Below are 18,295 nucleotides of genomic sequence, written 5' to 3'. Positions count from 1 at the left end.
GGTGTGTTCCGGTCCATTTCGAGCCCTGATTGTAACTGATCGCATGCCGCATACACAAGACTAGCAGACCGCTATTAGGGAATCATTTAAATACCTACAAATTAATTGATAATAAAGCAATGAATGATGATATTCAACATTTTAAATAATGTCTCTTAAGAGACTTTATTGATCTAAAAGGTATAAACGGAAAATGCTCTAAAATCGACAATGATTAGATAATATTCGATGAAAAGCAATTGAAAATTATAGAATAATTAATTATTAGTAGGTGTATTTCTTATTATAATCAACTTTGTTAGAAATAGTTGCAAGTACACGCATGATTGTCTTAGTTTGCGATATCCAGAATCTGGATTTTCCCAAACGAGGATCATATTATTATTTTTCACAACAAAAGATTAATATATTTTAGGTTGGTAGGTAATGGATTTAATAAACCAACGTAGGTAGGTACTAACAAATTCAAATTTACGTTTTTTCATTACTATTTTGTGGAATTTTATCAACCTTATTATCAGCATAAAACATGTTTAGGTATATAAACTTTTAGTAACAAAGCTCTTCTATTTTCCGGTAGGTAGGCAATATCAAGTTTGCCAATATTATTATTGCTTTGTTGGCGCATATTAAATTAAAATGTAGGTACAGGTATTGTATCATATTATTAATGTACGAGTATAATTAAAGCATATTTTTTTTTTTTTTTTTTTTTTTTAATAATAACCATACCCTTGCTTTTTCGTACAAGGTGGTTGGGTGGGTTAGTTGCATTGATGTGGGGCTAATTAGGTGCCTCCATTTATATCTTTAATTTTCTTTATGGCCAGGATTAAATATTTTGTGTAGTGTTCTTGTGTTGTTCTATTGCTTAGTGCTTCGTGAGGCTTTTGGAGGTCAATTTCGTGATTATGTTGTCTACATCGAGTCCTGAGAGTCCATCGCTCCCTTTCTAGTATAGGGCAGTCGTTGATGACATGCCACACAGTTTGAGATGTGTTGCCGTCACATGGACAACAGTCGTCATCCCTCAATTTAAATCTTTTTAGATAAGTCGCACCGATCCGTGGCCTGTTAGTATCTGTGTGAGTTCGTGTGATATTTTTAAGTTCCTGGCAAGAGTGATGGCACAGTTTATGTTTGGAATAAATTTCTGCGTTATTGATCCTGTGGCGGATGTTGTGTATCTGTGGTTCCATAGCTCTATGGTATCTTCGTTTAGTTTTTGTTTTGCGTAACTCAGAGGGAAGTGTGTATAGGTTAAAGGTCTTTTGTCTGTTGTGGCTTGTTTAGCGTATTTATCAGCTTCCTCGTTTTCGGTTATCCCTGTGTGACTTCTTATCCAGAAGAATCTGGGGTTTGTTCCTATCATTCGAATTAAAGCATATTATGCCACCTATGCGTTCTAAATCATTTTAATGTAGGTACATAATGCATTAAAATGTATACACATCTTACCTACGTTAGTGGAATAAGATTTGAAACTGTACCTAATATGGGATAGGTTCAGTGACGTCAATATGCAAAGTGCCGCCCTAAAGCAAACTTAACATGCGTACCCTTCATGTTTAGTCATATTGTTTTATTTTCGGCTATCTTAAATGAAAAACCGCCACTGCTCTCAAACGTCGTAATAACATTCTCATTCGTTCCTTCATTTGCCGCTTTTTACAATGTACCGCCCCTAAGCAACGTATGACCTGTCTACCCCCACGGGCCGTCGCTGGATAGGTTCATAATACATTACATTACGATATTAGATCCTGAGAGGATCATATTATGGGTCTCCACAGGGTGCAGGTTGTTTCAACAGATTTTTGTTTTTACGAGAAATGGGTGTTAGCCACTTGTTCAATCTATTAGGTCCAAAGGCACATTGAAAACTAAAATGTATTTATTCAATTCCGGAGTTAGAATCCGGGAACCGCGACATTATAAGCCGATACGTTACCGCTCGACTATTGTACGCGTCACCATATTAGATACTAATTACAAAACTTTCTGGGGTTGCATGCAGTATCATCCTGCAGAGTCAACTGGTACCTCCTGTTGTGAGGTGACAGGGGGTGATTTTAAACGTGTTTTGCCTACAGAGGCTTTGCATTATTGGCTTTTTGCAAGAAAATACTTCTAATAGACAATCTAATTTATTCTTTAGATCATTTTTTTTCTTTATTATGTATGTAACTAAATAAATATCACTGCCTACTTATTTTGATTTTTGCGAAAATATTAGTTCATATTATAACGAATAATCAGATAGTGCTTGTTGCTTAATACCAGCTATTTTTCAATAATACACACGTGGAGAGGATGGGAAAAAATATGGACCCACATCGTGATACACGAAAGACTTACTGGTTGTATCCTCTGATACCTACAAGGTAGATGGTAGATCTGGCAGAAGATGGAAAGATACATGGGACTCGACTTTGGCAAATTTGAATAAAACAAATTTGATGCTATTACACAGGAGGAATAATTTATTAGAAGAAGATTCTACAAAATATTAAGATAATTTTTCGGAAAATAAAATCGAAATCCGATGACATGTTTACATTATTGTGACGGCTGCAGTCACATGTCATCGAAATGTGTGTAGGTTCAAAATTCATTTTATTTTTGGCTAGGCCTGAAAGTAGGTAGGTATTGTAAACAAAGATGGCGGGGAAAATCATCGCTAAAAATGCAGTTTTTAAGATTAAGTATTTAAGAAACCATATAATAATATGTACATCACTGCGAATGAATTTAATTTTATAATCCTGACCGTTTACCCAGTTCAATAGGGGAACAACTCATAAAACCTTGTTCCAAGATAATGGCGTTTGAATTTTTTGCAGTAATTCTCATTTTAATTTCGATGAAAGTGTATGTTTTTTATATTTAATTTAGTGGAATTCATCAATGCACAATGAAATTGTACATTTTAATGAAGAATTAACCAATAAATTTGATTATATAACGGAATTACTGATTAATCTCAGAAAGGGTTATTCGATTTTATGACACATTAAAGAAATTTTTGATTGTTTTTTTTGCTGAATTATAAAGAGAAGATTATTCTACATCGAATGGCATTCTTAACTCAAAACCTTTAAATATTGAGTTGTTCCCTATTGAACTGGGGGGTGTCGATAGAATCATCGACGCGGGCCCCCAGGCTAGAATCTTTGGCGGGCTCCCCTACCTATCGCTAAAGGTAAAGGCAGTGTGACTATCTACAGTTGTATATTCCAAATAGTGTTCGAAGTAAAAATGAAGGTATTTTTAGCGATTTTTTTGTATTTCTAATACACCCACTTGAATTATGGAGTTATCGAATATTGACAAACAATAATCAAAAATTGCATCGCACAATCATATGCTTTTAATTTTGCTTTAAGTGAAATAGCGCCGCAGGCGAATTTTTTTTACTATTAGTGCAATTTTGTGAGGTGTGTTTATCTCACTTGGCTGGTCAATTTGCCAGGCCGGGCCCCCCCTAAGCCAGGGCCCCCGGGCTGGAGCCCTGTCAGCCCCCCCTTGTGGGGACCATGAGAATCATTTACTATATAAAATGGTATATCGTGATTATTTAATTAGGACGACGCAAATCTCTTTATAAGTTCATGGGTACCGATAATAATCCGTAAAGCTAAATATCGTATATTATTATTGTTTTACGCATTTCCCGTTCCGGTCATATTTCCCCAAATTAAAAAAAAATCAGAAGGGAAATGATAATAATTCTCCAAGTTTTGAACACATTTTTGCGTAATTGCCAAAATGTTCAATGTACCTGCGTGTAAGTGTGCCAACGTAATGCAAAAATGCTAAATCGTAGTGGTAAACAAAAATTATTGACGTCACAACGATCGTTTCATTCGGCAGCATGTTGCGGTTACGGAGAAAATATGCTTAGAGAGGCTATCATCGAATGATCGCTGTTATTGATTTAATTGCTACTATTGTTATCATTCAATGAAATATTTAAGTATATGTTGTACATAAAAGTAACAACACACAGTAGGTACTTAATGAGCTAACTAAAAAAACCTTTAAACGTCATTCCTACATCATGTTTTAAACATTTACGAAACATTTCATTCAAACTTCAAATGAATTCAGTTTGTACTATTTTATTACCATGTTTTTACTAGCTCGTATTCTTGTCTGTCTCGTACAGAATTTTTCTTGTTTGTCCATGATTTTTAACTAACTTCCCGACTAGCTAGACATTTGAAACTTTCAGAATATATCAGAACATGACTGGAATGCATTTTTTAAATACTTTTGGCCATCTTTAAGCAGAATTGAATTCATTTTCAGTTAATTCTGTTTTGTATGTTTCGGAAAAAATTCGTTAAAAGTAATATTTACTACTCACTATTATTGGTTGCTAAGTGGGTCCTAGCAACTAAATTATTAATATATACGTGCGTTACTATGGAAATCAATATTAAATGTCAAAATAACATTTCTGTATTCTATATTTTTTTTATTAATACATAGAATTGAAAGGTTTATATGATTCAACAAAAAATTTATAAACGTGGTAGGTATATAAAAAGTTCTTTTTAACTTGTAATTTTCTAATAACGTTGATCTTAATAATATTATGAAATTGGAATAGTAAAATTACACTTGTTTATTGAATTATTAGGTGAAGTTATAATATTATTATTAATAAATTGGTTTATACTTTATAATCTGGAAAGGAGGTCTACTGTATACATTAAATAAGCGAGGAAGAGACGTTTTGCCTAGTTTTAGTTTAGTGGGGTAATCTATTTTAATAACATGATGTTGATAATGTCGCTAATGTGTCGATACCATATTATAACATGTCACAACAGTTTTCTGCTTCCTTGTAATATCCATTCAATCCTACGAAGACATAATACATAACACTAAATATTTTTTAGGCGAAAAACTTAAATATCACTGACATTATCCGTTATAAATATAGAATAAAGTAACACTAACACTCATCGTCGTGATTCAGGAAGAATCTATCCCAGATTGGATTCCTCGACACGGAGAATTTGGTTAAGATAAAACAACACAAAAATGACTAGAAGCACTCAAAACTTTGTAAACTGCACAGGTCACATGACAGCGGAAAGCCTCCGCGGCGGCGGATTGTTAAGCGAAACGAAAATAGCGAGAAATTGTACTCCCGGGCGAAAAGTTCGCCGAGACTCGGGGACGAGCTTGGGGCGGCGGCGACTTTCGGACGTGGACTGGCCGCGCGACGCGCGAACAGAAATAACGACGCCGAACGCCCACCGACGTCCACAACGTATTATAATGACTGGACTTACCTACATACGCTGCTAGATGGCGAGCATATGGCACGCGTGCCCGAGGTGGCGAACGAACGATTTTTAAATACATCCATCTTCATATTCATAAGCCATAAAATAGGGTTACATGTAAGTTGTACGTATGCAGTTCATCGTGGGACATTTATTCGTGCGCCGCAGTACGTGAAACATGAGTTCGTATAACATTTTATCAAATGAGGAGTTCTTCCTTGAACATTTCACCGTGGAATACATTTGTACGTATCTTACAAAATGCGGCAATAGTTTGCAAATAGTACTGTTCCAATTAGATTAACCCTAACCTAACCTAACTTAGTAAAGACATCTCCACATGTTGTAGCATACGTACAAATATTCTCCACGGTGAAAAGTTTATCGAAGAACTCGTCATTTGATTAAATGTTACACGAACTCATGTTTCACGTACTGCGGTGCACGAATAAGTGTCCTGCGGTGAACTGTTCACGTACAAATTTCCGGATACGATAAAATAGAGGATACTAAAGCAACGTTGTCTTGTGTACTTCGCCAGAGAAAGCTACATAGAAGAAGCAGACCAAAGAAAATGACCAAATTCGTCGTAGAAAAATGGAGCAGGATGTGAAAGATTAAGGAAGTGGATATATTACGAGGGTGGGTCAATAATTCCTTAGAAAAAAGCATTAAAACAGTTTTTATTTTTGTATTTTTTTTTTATTTCTCAACATAATCTCCTTGGAGCTCAATACACTTGGTTAGACGTTTCTCAATTTTTTTTAAACCATCAGAAAAATAAGTTTTCGGAAGGTCCTCAAAATAAGCATTTGTCCGATCGATGACTTCTTCATTTGAAAAAAAACGTTGTCCACTTAGCCATTTTTTTAAGTTTGGGAAAAGGAAAAAGTCACTGGGGGGCTAAATCTGGCGAATACGGTGGGTGGTCGACCAATTCGAACTTCAATTCTTCAATTTTAGCCATTGATCGTAAACATGTGTGAACACGGGCATTGTCCTGATGAAAGAGGATTTTTTTCCTGTTTAAATGAGGCCGTTTTTCTTCAATTTCGTTTTTTAGCTGGTCCAATAAAGATGCATAATAATCCCCTGTTATTGTTTTTCCTTTTTCCAAATAGTCAACGAAAATAATTCCACGTGCATCCCAAAATACAGTAGCCATAACCTTACCAGCTGATTTTACGGTTTTCGCCTTCTTTGGACATGGTTCGCCTTTCGCAATCCACTGATTTGACTGTTCTTTCGTCTCGGGAGTATAGTGGTGTATCTATGTTTCATCTACAGTCACAAAGCGACGAAAAAATTCATCCGGATTGCGTTGCATGAGCGACAACAGGGCTTTAGAGGCCACCACCCTATTGCGTTTATTGTCGACTGTGAGCAAACGCGGCACCCATCTTGCAGAAACTTTTTTCATGCCCAATTTGTCATGTAAAATAGAAATGACGCTACCTTTTGAGATCCCTGTAACCTCAATTATCTCACTCAACTTTAATCTTCGGTCACTTAATACCATATCGTGGATTTTATTGATCATTTCTGGTGTAGTCACCTCTACAGGACGTCCTGAGCGTGGTTCATCCTTTGTTGATGTACGACCACGTTTAAATTCATTTAACCAGTTATAAATAGTTGCAAGTGAAGGAGCAGATATGCCGTGAACTAAATCCAACTCATTTTTTATTTCCTTTGCTGTTAACCCTTTTATATTAAAATGTTTAATAACAGCTCTAAACTCAATTTTCTCCATTTTTGTAAACAAGCAAATTTTTTTTTAAATGTACGAAAATAAAAAACAACAACCCGACCAATCTGATTGAAACTTCGCAGCATACTGAATCGGTAGTGCCGCTGCATGAAAACAAACCGCTTACAGTACTAGTCGCGCCACCTGTCGGCTTTTCTAAGGACTTATTGACCCACCCTCGTATTATATCAGCGCTCGAATGGAAAATTTTACGAACCGTAGTGCCCGATAATTTTACGAAAATATTAACATAGTTATCTAATTTTACGCGTAGGTATTTTACAAAACAAGTGTTTTAGTTTTTTTTTGTTATATGGCCTATCTAGCTCAGACGGTCAAATATTTTTTTTCCACGAGACGGGGCAATAATTTTGTGGATTTTAAGAACGGGGCGGCGCTGCGGTGCGCTCCGATCGAGCCCTGATTATATTGTAGTATCAACAGATCCCATTCATGGAGGAGACATGTCTTGGAGAATAAGATTTCACATAAAGAAAATAGCCTATCATAAAAAGACTTAAATATTCAAATACTTGAGGAAATCATAATATGTAGTGTACGAATTTTGAGCACAGTTCGATTCTCAGTAGGTCCAGGATATCTGGAATTGTTAGGTTTGCTAATTATGACGTATACCTACTGAGAATCAGAATTTATAGCATTGCGCTTGCTTTCCGTCATTCTGTGGTTCGAATCCACTGGCTTGGTAACATTTAATAGTTGTTTTTTTCAATCGATGTTTCCATTAGCCGTCCATCGCCTGAAATAGAAAGGAGCGCATGGCTAACAACTAGTTCTCCTAAAAATCCACCTTGAAGCGGCAATGACGATCTAACTTTTGAAAGTTATATTGATGTTTAGTTATTTACAATTTTTGGATTCTAAATTAGATATTATATTATACATTCGATTCATTTGAGTATAAATAGATTTTCCGCCAGGGTTCAAAATGGACTGGAGCGCACCGGAGCGCTGTTCCGGTTCGTGAACTCGGTAAAATTATCGCTGCGTCTCGTGGAAAAAATAATTTGACCGTTTGAGCTAGATAAGGCTACCCAACAAAAATCTTACACACTTATTTTTATAAAGTACACGTAAAATTTGATATCTATGTAAATATTTTCAGAAAATTGTCGAACGCTCCGGTTCGTAAACTTTTCCATTTCGAGCGCTGTCCTCCGCATCTATTCTATACACAAGACTACTAATTATCGGCTGCTTTCGAGGGTAGTTTACCATATTTTTGTATAAAGGTATTATAATTGTTACAATACGTTAATCGTCTTGCAAAAAATATAATACCTCAATACAAAAATATAAAAACTATTCTCTATAGCCGTCGATGGCAGTCTTGTATATAGAATATATGCGCTGGACAATCTGATTTATAAGCTTAACAAAACCCATTACATTGGTACCCACTGTGACATTGAAAACAATGAATACCATGGCATTACAAAATATTAATTTTTTAGTAAGCGTTTCCTTCAAAATTAGAGCTGCAGCCAACGTTGATTTTGTAAGAAGAAAAATAAACTAAGAAATGGTAAAACAAATCTTGAAATAAAAATATAAGAACATTGTCCGTGGCGGTAAATTTTTTGTGAACTACAAGGATTTTGTTACTTATTTTCTGTAAAATTAATTTCATTTGTTTTTCGTTTTTTTTAATTTTCTGTTGTTTGAAGTCGAATCGTTCGCCACCACTGATAACTTTTCCTGTTATATTGGTATCCAGTACATTTTTACACACTCGTAAATTAAAGTATATTGTATTCAATGTATGTATCTGCCAGCAACAACACCGATAGTAAAAGTATGTATGGATTGACCTATTTAATTGATGAAAATCATATTATTACTTCAATGTGTTAAAACGCGCTTAAAATAAGTGGGCAACACAAACTAAAATCACAAAGCTGGCTTTTCTTCGACTAATAATTATTATTCTAGGTTTTACAATCCTATGAGACTTGCCACATCTATAAGATAACTGTATTCGTATCTCGCTGCCTACATTCAGTTATAAACTTCTGGATCATTGTGTGAATAATAATACATTTTGCTTTCGCGATCGTCTTCCGGAAAATATATGTAACTTTCATTTCGACGTGTTTCCGCCACGCTTTAATTTTCAGGAGACGATAATCTATTTTCAACGTTGCATCAGACGTCTTACATCAACAATATTGTGATCTTATTGTGTGTGTAATTATTATTTTTACTGCGATTATATTGTATAATGGTAATAATAATAAAATGAGCAAGTATGTATGAAAAGCAATTAACATTTTTTTAAATATAAAAGTACCTAATTAATTAGCTGGAAATTTAGGTGATATCAACATTGATCATATTTTAAAATGAATGAGTTATTTGTTCTGTATTGTTTACAATAGTTTTATCGAAAGTATTACTAGTGGGCTTAATTGTTAAATTTTAAAAACTAACAAATACTATCCCCTTATTGTAGTCTTTATTCAATGAAAACGAATACGTTTGACTGACAAAGTTTAGTGTACACTATTTATTTTATGTCTTAACAGCCTCCACCCCTCGCCACTAGTACCTGTTAATCTAATGTGTTTGTTACACATTAGGTATATTATGTATATTGTTTTATTTTAATTGATACATAATTTAATTATCATCTTATTTTATAATTTTATTAATAATTTTAGAGAAAAATGAATAAGTACTTATATGTCAATAACTTCAGAGCCATTTTATTTTCTAATCATAAATATGTTGAAATTATTCATTATTTAAGAAATAAGAAAACAAATGTTTTTTTATGTGGGTAGGTTATACTACGTTAAATATTAAAATATTACCTAATTTGTCAGTCCACGAAGAGCAACTGTGGAAGATCTGGAAAGGGTGGTGGAGGTAGTTAGTAGTCGAGCGTGAATGTTCCAGTCAGTGGAGAACCGCGACAGTAGATGATGTAGGTACAATAAGCGATTGCGAAGAAGAGTAGATTATAATATTATAACTAAAATATTCTACATACTAAATAGGCACTTGTACCTATAAAAATGATCTTAATTTAATAGAAAATACGTGGCGTGGATCCAATGTCTCATTAGCAACTATGGGCTTAAAAAACGAAATTTACGTACCTGCGTAACATGAATTCTTTCGTTGTCTGCTTCAAAGAGATTGAAAAAAAAACTATTACAGTAATACCTAAATAAGATTTCATATAAATAAAAAGGATTTCAAGTTATACACATTTTCATATTTTTATGAAAATGGATGTTTTTTAAAATAGATATAAAAATATTAAAACTATGAATTAGTCAAAAATCTAAACGGCGAAAATTTGAAAACTTAATTGATTACATTTTAATAATAAATATAACCATAAAAATAATGTAATAATAACGTAACTTATGTACCAAATATGTGACGAATTCACATGTTTTTTTACAATAATTGTAAGTTTATCTTTGACTTAAAAAAAATCTTTTTAATGATTTCAGATACATATTTATTAATTAATACAGTTGAAATTGTAAATTATCAAAAAAAAATCTCAAATTGCAAGCTATTTTTCCGCTAGGTTCTCTGTTGACATATATGATCCCCCTTAATTGTAAAACTATGTATTTTTACAATATACTGGACAATTACTGTATGGGCAATATTTTGATACGTAATTAAAACATCAACAATAAGTCTAATTATCAGTGCTCGAAATGGAAAAGTTAACGAACCGGAGCGCTCGACGATTTTTTGACGATATTAACATTACTCGTAATTATCAAATTACATATAAATCAATTAGAGTGTTATATAAAAAATTAGTGTTCGATTTTTTGGTATATTATGACCTATCTAGCTCATACCGTCAAATAAGTTTTCCACGAGGCGGAGCGATAATTTTACCGATTTCACGAACCGGAACGGCGCTCTGGTCCATTTCGAGCCCTGCTAATTATCCAATTGACTATACAAGATATTTTATTGCCTTTTTATAGGTAAAATCATCATTTATTCGGGTCTAGGATAATTTGGCACCGGAAAACTGGACGCCACGGAATTCAAAAATAAATAGACGTTAGGTACTTAAAAAAATATTTAATATTACTATTTATATTTAAATGATTATATTATGATTTAATAGTTGGTGAGAATGTAAATATGCAGGCGTAAATAATGATTTAATCGTGCATATGTTTAAGTTCCAACGAAAAAAGAGATTTTTATTTTATATAAAGCCTTAGGCATGGTAATTCTCAATCCGCAATAAAGAATACATTATGTTGAATTAAAACTACTAAGTAGTAGATAGAAACTGATTAAAATACCTCGTCTACGTTCTGTATACGTGTCTAGAACAGTGCGGCGTCCAATTGTCTGGAGTCCAGTTGTCCCATTCCCATTTATTCTTATCAAAGTATTTAAAATTAATAACAGAAAAATTCAAGACAGCAAATTACATTATTTTACACAATATTGTTTCGTACTAAATCTCTCGTGGTGTTAATGAGTTCATTTTGAAGGTGTTTTACTGAATGAAATACGCCGAAGATTTTAAGGAAGGATTGTATGATTATACTGCAACAACCCCCTCCCCTGCGTTGGCAATGTCTCCCAATCGAATTGTTGATTTAATTAAAAAATGAGCCTATTTCTTGCCGTTTCCCTAAGACCAAGCCAATTGCGGCACATTAGCTGTCATATTATAATATTTTTTCTGGATAAAAATACATCGCCATATAAAGCTGTTAGCGATATAAGTAATTAAAAATAGTTATGTAGTCATTAAGGTTATGAAATTAGAAGTGCCCAAAATGTTAGTAGGACATTGAGCTTTCTTGGCGTGATTATCTATAAATAATATCAGTCACTCGTTCTGCCACATATTTTATATCAAACATGCTGTGTGCCCAATAATACTTTCATCGTCGCCATTTTAACAAGCTGTCAATTTATTTATGGCTGTAGGTATCTACGTTATATGGTTAAGCTTCTACGTGGCATCTACATAGATTCATTGACACCCCATATTATGTAGGTACCTACTTACTAATCCTAATATAAATTTAATATAATTGACATAGAAAGACCGTACTTGCACGTGTGTAAACTTAATGCAAAAACACTTCTAGCAACGCAGATTATTTACCTACAATGCTTTGTCGATTTGACATCTTCATGCAATAGCAATATACTATTAATTAAAATAAAACAATATGTTGTAGGTACTAATTCTACATAATTTAATAAAACGATCATGACCGGTTTCGTCTGCTTTAATGGAACAGTCTCCTCAGCTGATACAGAATATAAAATCAAACACGAATTTATAATAACAAATTTAAAGACAAAGTAAGTTTTTTATTGAGAACATAAAACCGGTCTTGGTCATTAATAAATTACATATGTGGAATAATCTACATCATTAATACAATGTCTTTCCACCAAGAATTATTGATAAAGCACCGGTAACGTGTATTAATATACATATTTATAATAAATACATATACACAAATGGGTCACTTAATGTTTTGTCTAATCCAAAATATGTAAAAACGCGTATTCAATATTGGTAATACTTTAGAACATTCGGGTGGATTATTGGTTACTTTTATGACCTGGCTATCAATAAGTAGTCCATCGCGACTGGTTTTCCCATTTCTATCGTATTAATCTATTCTGTGGTTACAACAAACGACGTAACACGTGTAAAATTTTTATTAACATTGTAAATTATGTAAAGATAGAGTCCTTATAAAAGATACTTACATCTGCATTTATTTCAATAACTACTATATTACCATTTAGTTTTACGTAAGTCTGTAAAAGACAATGAGGCTGCGTTAGTACGAAATTGTAACTTCAATAATATTATAATGTAACTTCGTATTTCACTGTCATTTTAATGAGTGATAGTCATAATTATTTTCATTCATGTTGACCATCCCACATATTGTATAAGTAGGTATGTAAGTATTCTATGCTTGAGTAAAAAAAACAATAATTTTATTATCTTCTAATAATCTAATACCTACACCTACATACAATATATCTGAATACATTGAAAACATAAGTAAGTACTACATACATGCTTATATAACATATTGTAATGTTTTCACTCATTATTGTGACTGCGGAAAATTATGTAAAGTAGGTAATTATTATTACTACGGGTAGTCAGAATGTGCCGACAAAATGATTTTTTTCATTTCACATGTGTGCCAATTATAATATTTTCAACGTCCTTGATTTTTCTGTTATTTAAGCACTGTTTTTCCACAATGTTCGTTCTCATCACAGAAAATGGAGTCAATAGTTCCTCGTTAACCGTTCACTCAACCCTTATCTGAAAGGTGGGGTAGAGGAATTATAGACAACGATACCTTGGAACCAATAATATTAGTGTGTAAAGTATGTACTTAATCGAAATCCGTTTAGATTTTCATCCATCACCGCCACTGTTCTGCAATGGTGGTCGTGAAAGGCCGAAGGTAGTTTCTTTGGAAAATACTTAGGTACTATAATAAAATAGTATAATAATATGTTCATTACGAATGTGAATGAACAATTCCCATGAAAAGTTGCAGTCATTAAATTGAATAAAAAGTATAACTGTCGAAAATAAAGAATTTGGGTAATCTTTGGAAGCTAAGTAAGAGGGAAATGATAAACACAACGAACATGTTAATTTTACCAGACCCGGGATTAGAACCCAATCTTCAATTTAAATGTTTATAAAATATATTTCTACGAATATATATTCGGTAAACTTTCCTTTGAAATAATTATGTGCCTAATTCGAATTCCCTATTTTATTGAAATGTTTTATCTCTTTATTTGCAATTAGATATACTTACTTACTTATTACAACATAATTATTATTATTATTTCCAATGACACGTCAATTTCGACTGCTGTGATAGTAGGAGCCATGTTCGATAGGTACCTACCTACCTACCTATTCAATAAATTATCCATGTCTCCAAACCAATCAAGAGGAGTCATGGAAAGACTATGCAGAATGTATTGGGTGCCAACACATGTGTCTGTGTCTGGAATGGAAGCCGCGTGGGTGTTACGAGTGCAGTTCTCGGGTCGCGAATGCCATCGTCCTCCGAGCCACACAGCGGTGCTGAGTTTTCACCAGCGGCCGCGACGCGAGAGTTCCGCCTAACTTTGCTTCGCGTCTAATTCTGGACCGCGATATTTGAATTCGTGCCAAGATATACCAACTCTTCATTTTTTTTATTTAGATACAAAACGGGGACGTAGTGAGGGCTTATTGGAGTGAAGGATTACTACGAGAGATTTACAAAACAGTGAGCATTTAATTTTACTTAATTACCAGTCGGCAACAAAATTGCAAAGTCAGTACTTAATTGTACTTCAGGCGAGAGCTAAAAAGAAACTTATGACTTTGATTCTGGATTAAACATGTTTATGTTGCGGGAAAACCGCAGGGGTAGAACAAGCTCTTAACATTGATTTTGGATTGGATTTTTTTCTTGGGTTGCGAAACCAAAGCTACTACGAATTACGATACCTACTCAATATACTCTGGGTTGAAAAAACCCTGGACTAGCAGCACACTTTTGGGATCCTTGTATTATCATAATATGGAGAATATGAACTGTACAATTTAAATTCAATACATATAACATATTGATGTATTCTAATCTATAGTGTATCTGTCTGTCGAGAATCATAGAAAAATAAAAAAAGAGAATATAAAAAATAACCAGTCAAATGAGTGTTGGTTGCAGAGGATCGAAAAAAGCAAATTATATTATTATAATCGACTATATGAGTGTGCTTTCTTTTTCACATATTATAGAAAACAATGATAATAAGATAGACTAGAGCTCATAAAAGAACAATTGTTTTTTCTTCTATAATTCGATCACGAGACCGTATTTTTTAAAGTAGTTGTGACTAAAAAGTTTAACGACCACTGCTCTATCACTCCATTCTATAAAATGATTATAATATGTGTAGAAAGATGACAAAACACGATATGTCCTTTTTTCTGAATTGTTCAGGAGAGCAATTATTTTTAACTTCGAAAGACATTCAAACAATGGACATATTATTATTATCACACGCACCCCCAGAAGTACACTGTAGTATGTCAAAATCAGCCATTTTCCAGGAGAGCCGAAAGAAACTTTTTATGTTTACCATGTTAATGGTACTTTATTTATTGTGTAATGGCTTTACAATGTCCATTTTTTTGTAGAATTGGAAAAAATATATCTTTCTATTGGCATTAATTTAAAGATTAAAAAGACAGTATTTTTGTAAAAAAATATTTTTGAGTTACTTCCTTGTTCTTCTAGGAAATTAAAATAAACTCTGGGCTCAACTGTCAAAATCAGTATTGTAACTCAGTGCTGCTACTTACTGAAAAATGAATTCACAGGACACTGGAGCAACACAGTTACCTCAGTGTTCGGCTAGGGACTTGTTTTTTTTGCTATAAAGATATTATAGGAAGGACAACGGAGTATCAGAGTTACTGGAGTGTTCTTCTCGATGTTTGACTCAATTTTTTTTAAATAACACTGCTAGTTAGGCATATATATTATTAAATAATTTTTAGAGTGTTCTCTTGAGATAGAGAAATAAAAATGTAATTGAACTGCATTCAAAACTCAAAACAGCCAATTTCAGACTTACGCCAGTGTACTTCTGGGGTGGGAATATTGACACAGTTTATTATTTCTCCCAACCTATAAGACCTAGACGTGCAATTTTTGATATCTTGTAGATCGCACTGAGATGAGTCTGATGGTATACAATATACATAACTCAATTTGTCTAAAAACAGACAATCATGTTTTGCCATTTTACTACAGAATAATATACCTACTAGGATACCTCTTCTAGTAAATGTTGACTGGTAGTTCTTAGTTCCTACTATAATAAATAATATGTAATATTCTTTATCTTTTGAGATTGATAAAGTAATATGATTATTATAACTAAACTCGAAAACTAGCAGATCCTATCTTGTAGATAGGCATTATCTACTTTCCTAGATTAATCATTGCGATAATTTTATTATAATACCCATACAAAAACTAACTATATTATTTCACAATCTAGCTCCGTTACGTACCTACCTAATTGGTTTGTATTGAGTTTATGTATGTATATAGCGAGGATTACATTTCGGTTGTACCTACCCTGCTTGATGGAAAATTGCTTTAATTCAATTATATGCTTTATAAAATTCCACTTAAGTTTTCCAATTACCTTTTCTTTAGATACTTATTGAAACAGATTTTATTTGCCAATTAATAATATAGGTATACGTAATTTATATGATCGTTAAAAAATTGTTGCACACGCCCGAGCTTTCACAGTTTAGGGAATAGCATAATTGTTACGAAAACATGAGCTTTCCTGAAAACAATTATTTTCGTTGACGGTCGTAAAGTTTAACGACTTTTCATTGTAATATTATGTCGATACATAATATTGTTAGCAATTCCACCGCAACGCGAGATTGGGTAACATTCAAATATTATTATAATCGCATTTTGTTATTGAAATGAATATTCCTACGCGTTTCTAAATAAAAAAAACCAATAAAAATTATTACATTCTTCAAATAGATATAGTAAATAAACAGAGAGTGTTTATATCCACATGCTGCGAAAAAGAGTCGCAAGTGCTGTGAACGTCGGACACGTCATCGTTGCAATTTTTCATAACGGTCTATTTGTTACACCAATATGTCAGTCAATGAAATCAGCATACTAAAACTTGCTCCATTTTGATCTATTAGACAACGATGTTTAACCTTCTTCCAGATTAACATTAAAAAATAGACAAACGGGACCTCTGGTAGTTTTCATATAAACTCTGCAATGGGGAAGTACCTAGGTACCCTTCATTTTTTGCATACAAAAATGGCAGTTACCTACGTTAAGCTGGATGTGGTTTTTATATGGAAGTTTTTTTCTCGATATTTACGGTTCTTTCGTATAAAATCGTACCTTCCGAGTGTTTTAGAATAATTAAATTAAACAGATTCGTAATACATAACTGATTTATGTTTAGATAATATTGACGAAAGTTTAACGGGTATAAATCTTTCGATTTTTCATAAAATTTTCGAGATTGCCGCGAAAAATTCTCAGTCCGTAAAAATGAATCATAGTTATTATACCTACGTCTAGTCAAGGATGGACATTTGTGTAAGTACGTATATTTATTTTTCACACCAAGAATTCCTCGCGCCGGATAAACGTAATCGATCGATAATCTTATTTATTAATGTAATTTAAACATCTTCAGTTTTATTACCATTACGCATTCTCTTTACAAATCTATCGTACTCTGACCAAATTCAGGTAATCCACGAATTACGATTTACAATAATATACATATAATTATGGTGACATCATATATTTTATTCAAACGTTTGGTTTTAGATTTTCCTCTGCGTTCTAAATTGTATTGCATAATGACCACACATTCCCAAAGAGGTGTATCCTCAGCTTCAACCTGGTGGTGCTTGCCTATACTTATTTTTTTAATAACAATTTATTCCTTAAGATTTCCATCAAATTTCAAAATCATAAAGTAACCGAGTGCCGAGTTTACTACCTAAACTAACCTCACGGTAGGTAACATAACATATTCAGACTATTTCAAAAGTAAACGGGGATTAAAATATGTCGGTAGGTAGGTACCTACCCATAATATGGAGTATTCTTAATTTGGGACAGTGACCTAATGAGCATTTTATTTTTAGGGATGTCAAACTTCTTTAGGTGCCAAAATTATTGCTAATAGGTACTTACTTAAACTATTCAGCTGTATTTGGCATGAATTTTATTTAAGTAGATATATTTATATATATCTATGTCATTCATTATCAACTTAAAATTATTGTCGATTCCTAATACCTAATCGACTAAATAATATTTAGATTATCTTTACAATATTCGCAACACTTCTTTCTGTTCTATGATTTTTTAGTTATGGGTATGTATACATTTTCTTTTCATGTTGGAACGGTTATGCAAGGTAAAGCCTTCATAAATGATAAATCATATTTCTAGCAACTCTACTGTGGGTTTAGTTAACTAATACCTAATTGGTTTTTCATTTTCAGACACTGTAATGGTTTGAACCAAAATAACATTTGGGCTAAATCCAGTGGTATGCTGAGGAGACTGAAAAATGAGATTCAACATAATATATACTGTGAAATAGAATATTATGTCATGGTAAAACTATAGTTTTTAAT

The 18,295-nt window shown here is 33.1% G+C and overlaps 1 protein-coding gene across 2 annotated transcripts in view; it reads right to left on the bottom strand.

Moving 5' to 3' along the window:
- Window positions 1–5,227, bottom strand: part of LUBEL (Linear Ubiquitin E3 ligase) — a 54,037-nt gene extending 48,810 nt beyond the window's left edge. For both annotated transcript variants that reach the window (XM_085956001.1, XM_085956002.1), the window contains exon 1: window positions 4,969–5,227. In XM_085956001.1, the coding sequence (XP_085812127.1) occupies window positions 4,969–4,974 (6 nt within the window). In that variant the 5' untranslated portion in view covers window positions 4,975–5,227. The remainder of the gene's footprint in view (window positions 1–4,968) is intronic.
- Between the last annotated feature and the right edge of the window lie 13,068 nt (window positions 5,228–18,295).

This window comes from Rhyacophila brunnea, unplaced genomic scaffold (assembly GCF_057557595.1).
Source record: "Rhyacophila brunnea isolate RB1 unplaced genomic scaffold, BYU_Rbru_1.0 scaffold_5, whole genome shotgun sequence".
In the NCBI taxonomy this organism is placed as follows: Eukaryota; Metazoa; Arthropoda; class Insecta; order Trichoptera; family Rhyacophilidae; genus Rhyacophila; species Rhyacophila brunnea.
The sequence above is the reverse complement of the archived record's forward strand: the minus strand, read 5'-3'. Positions and strand labels throughout refer to the sequence as shown.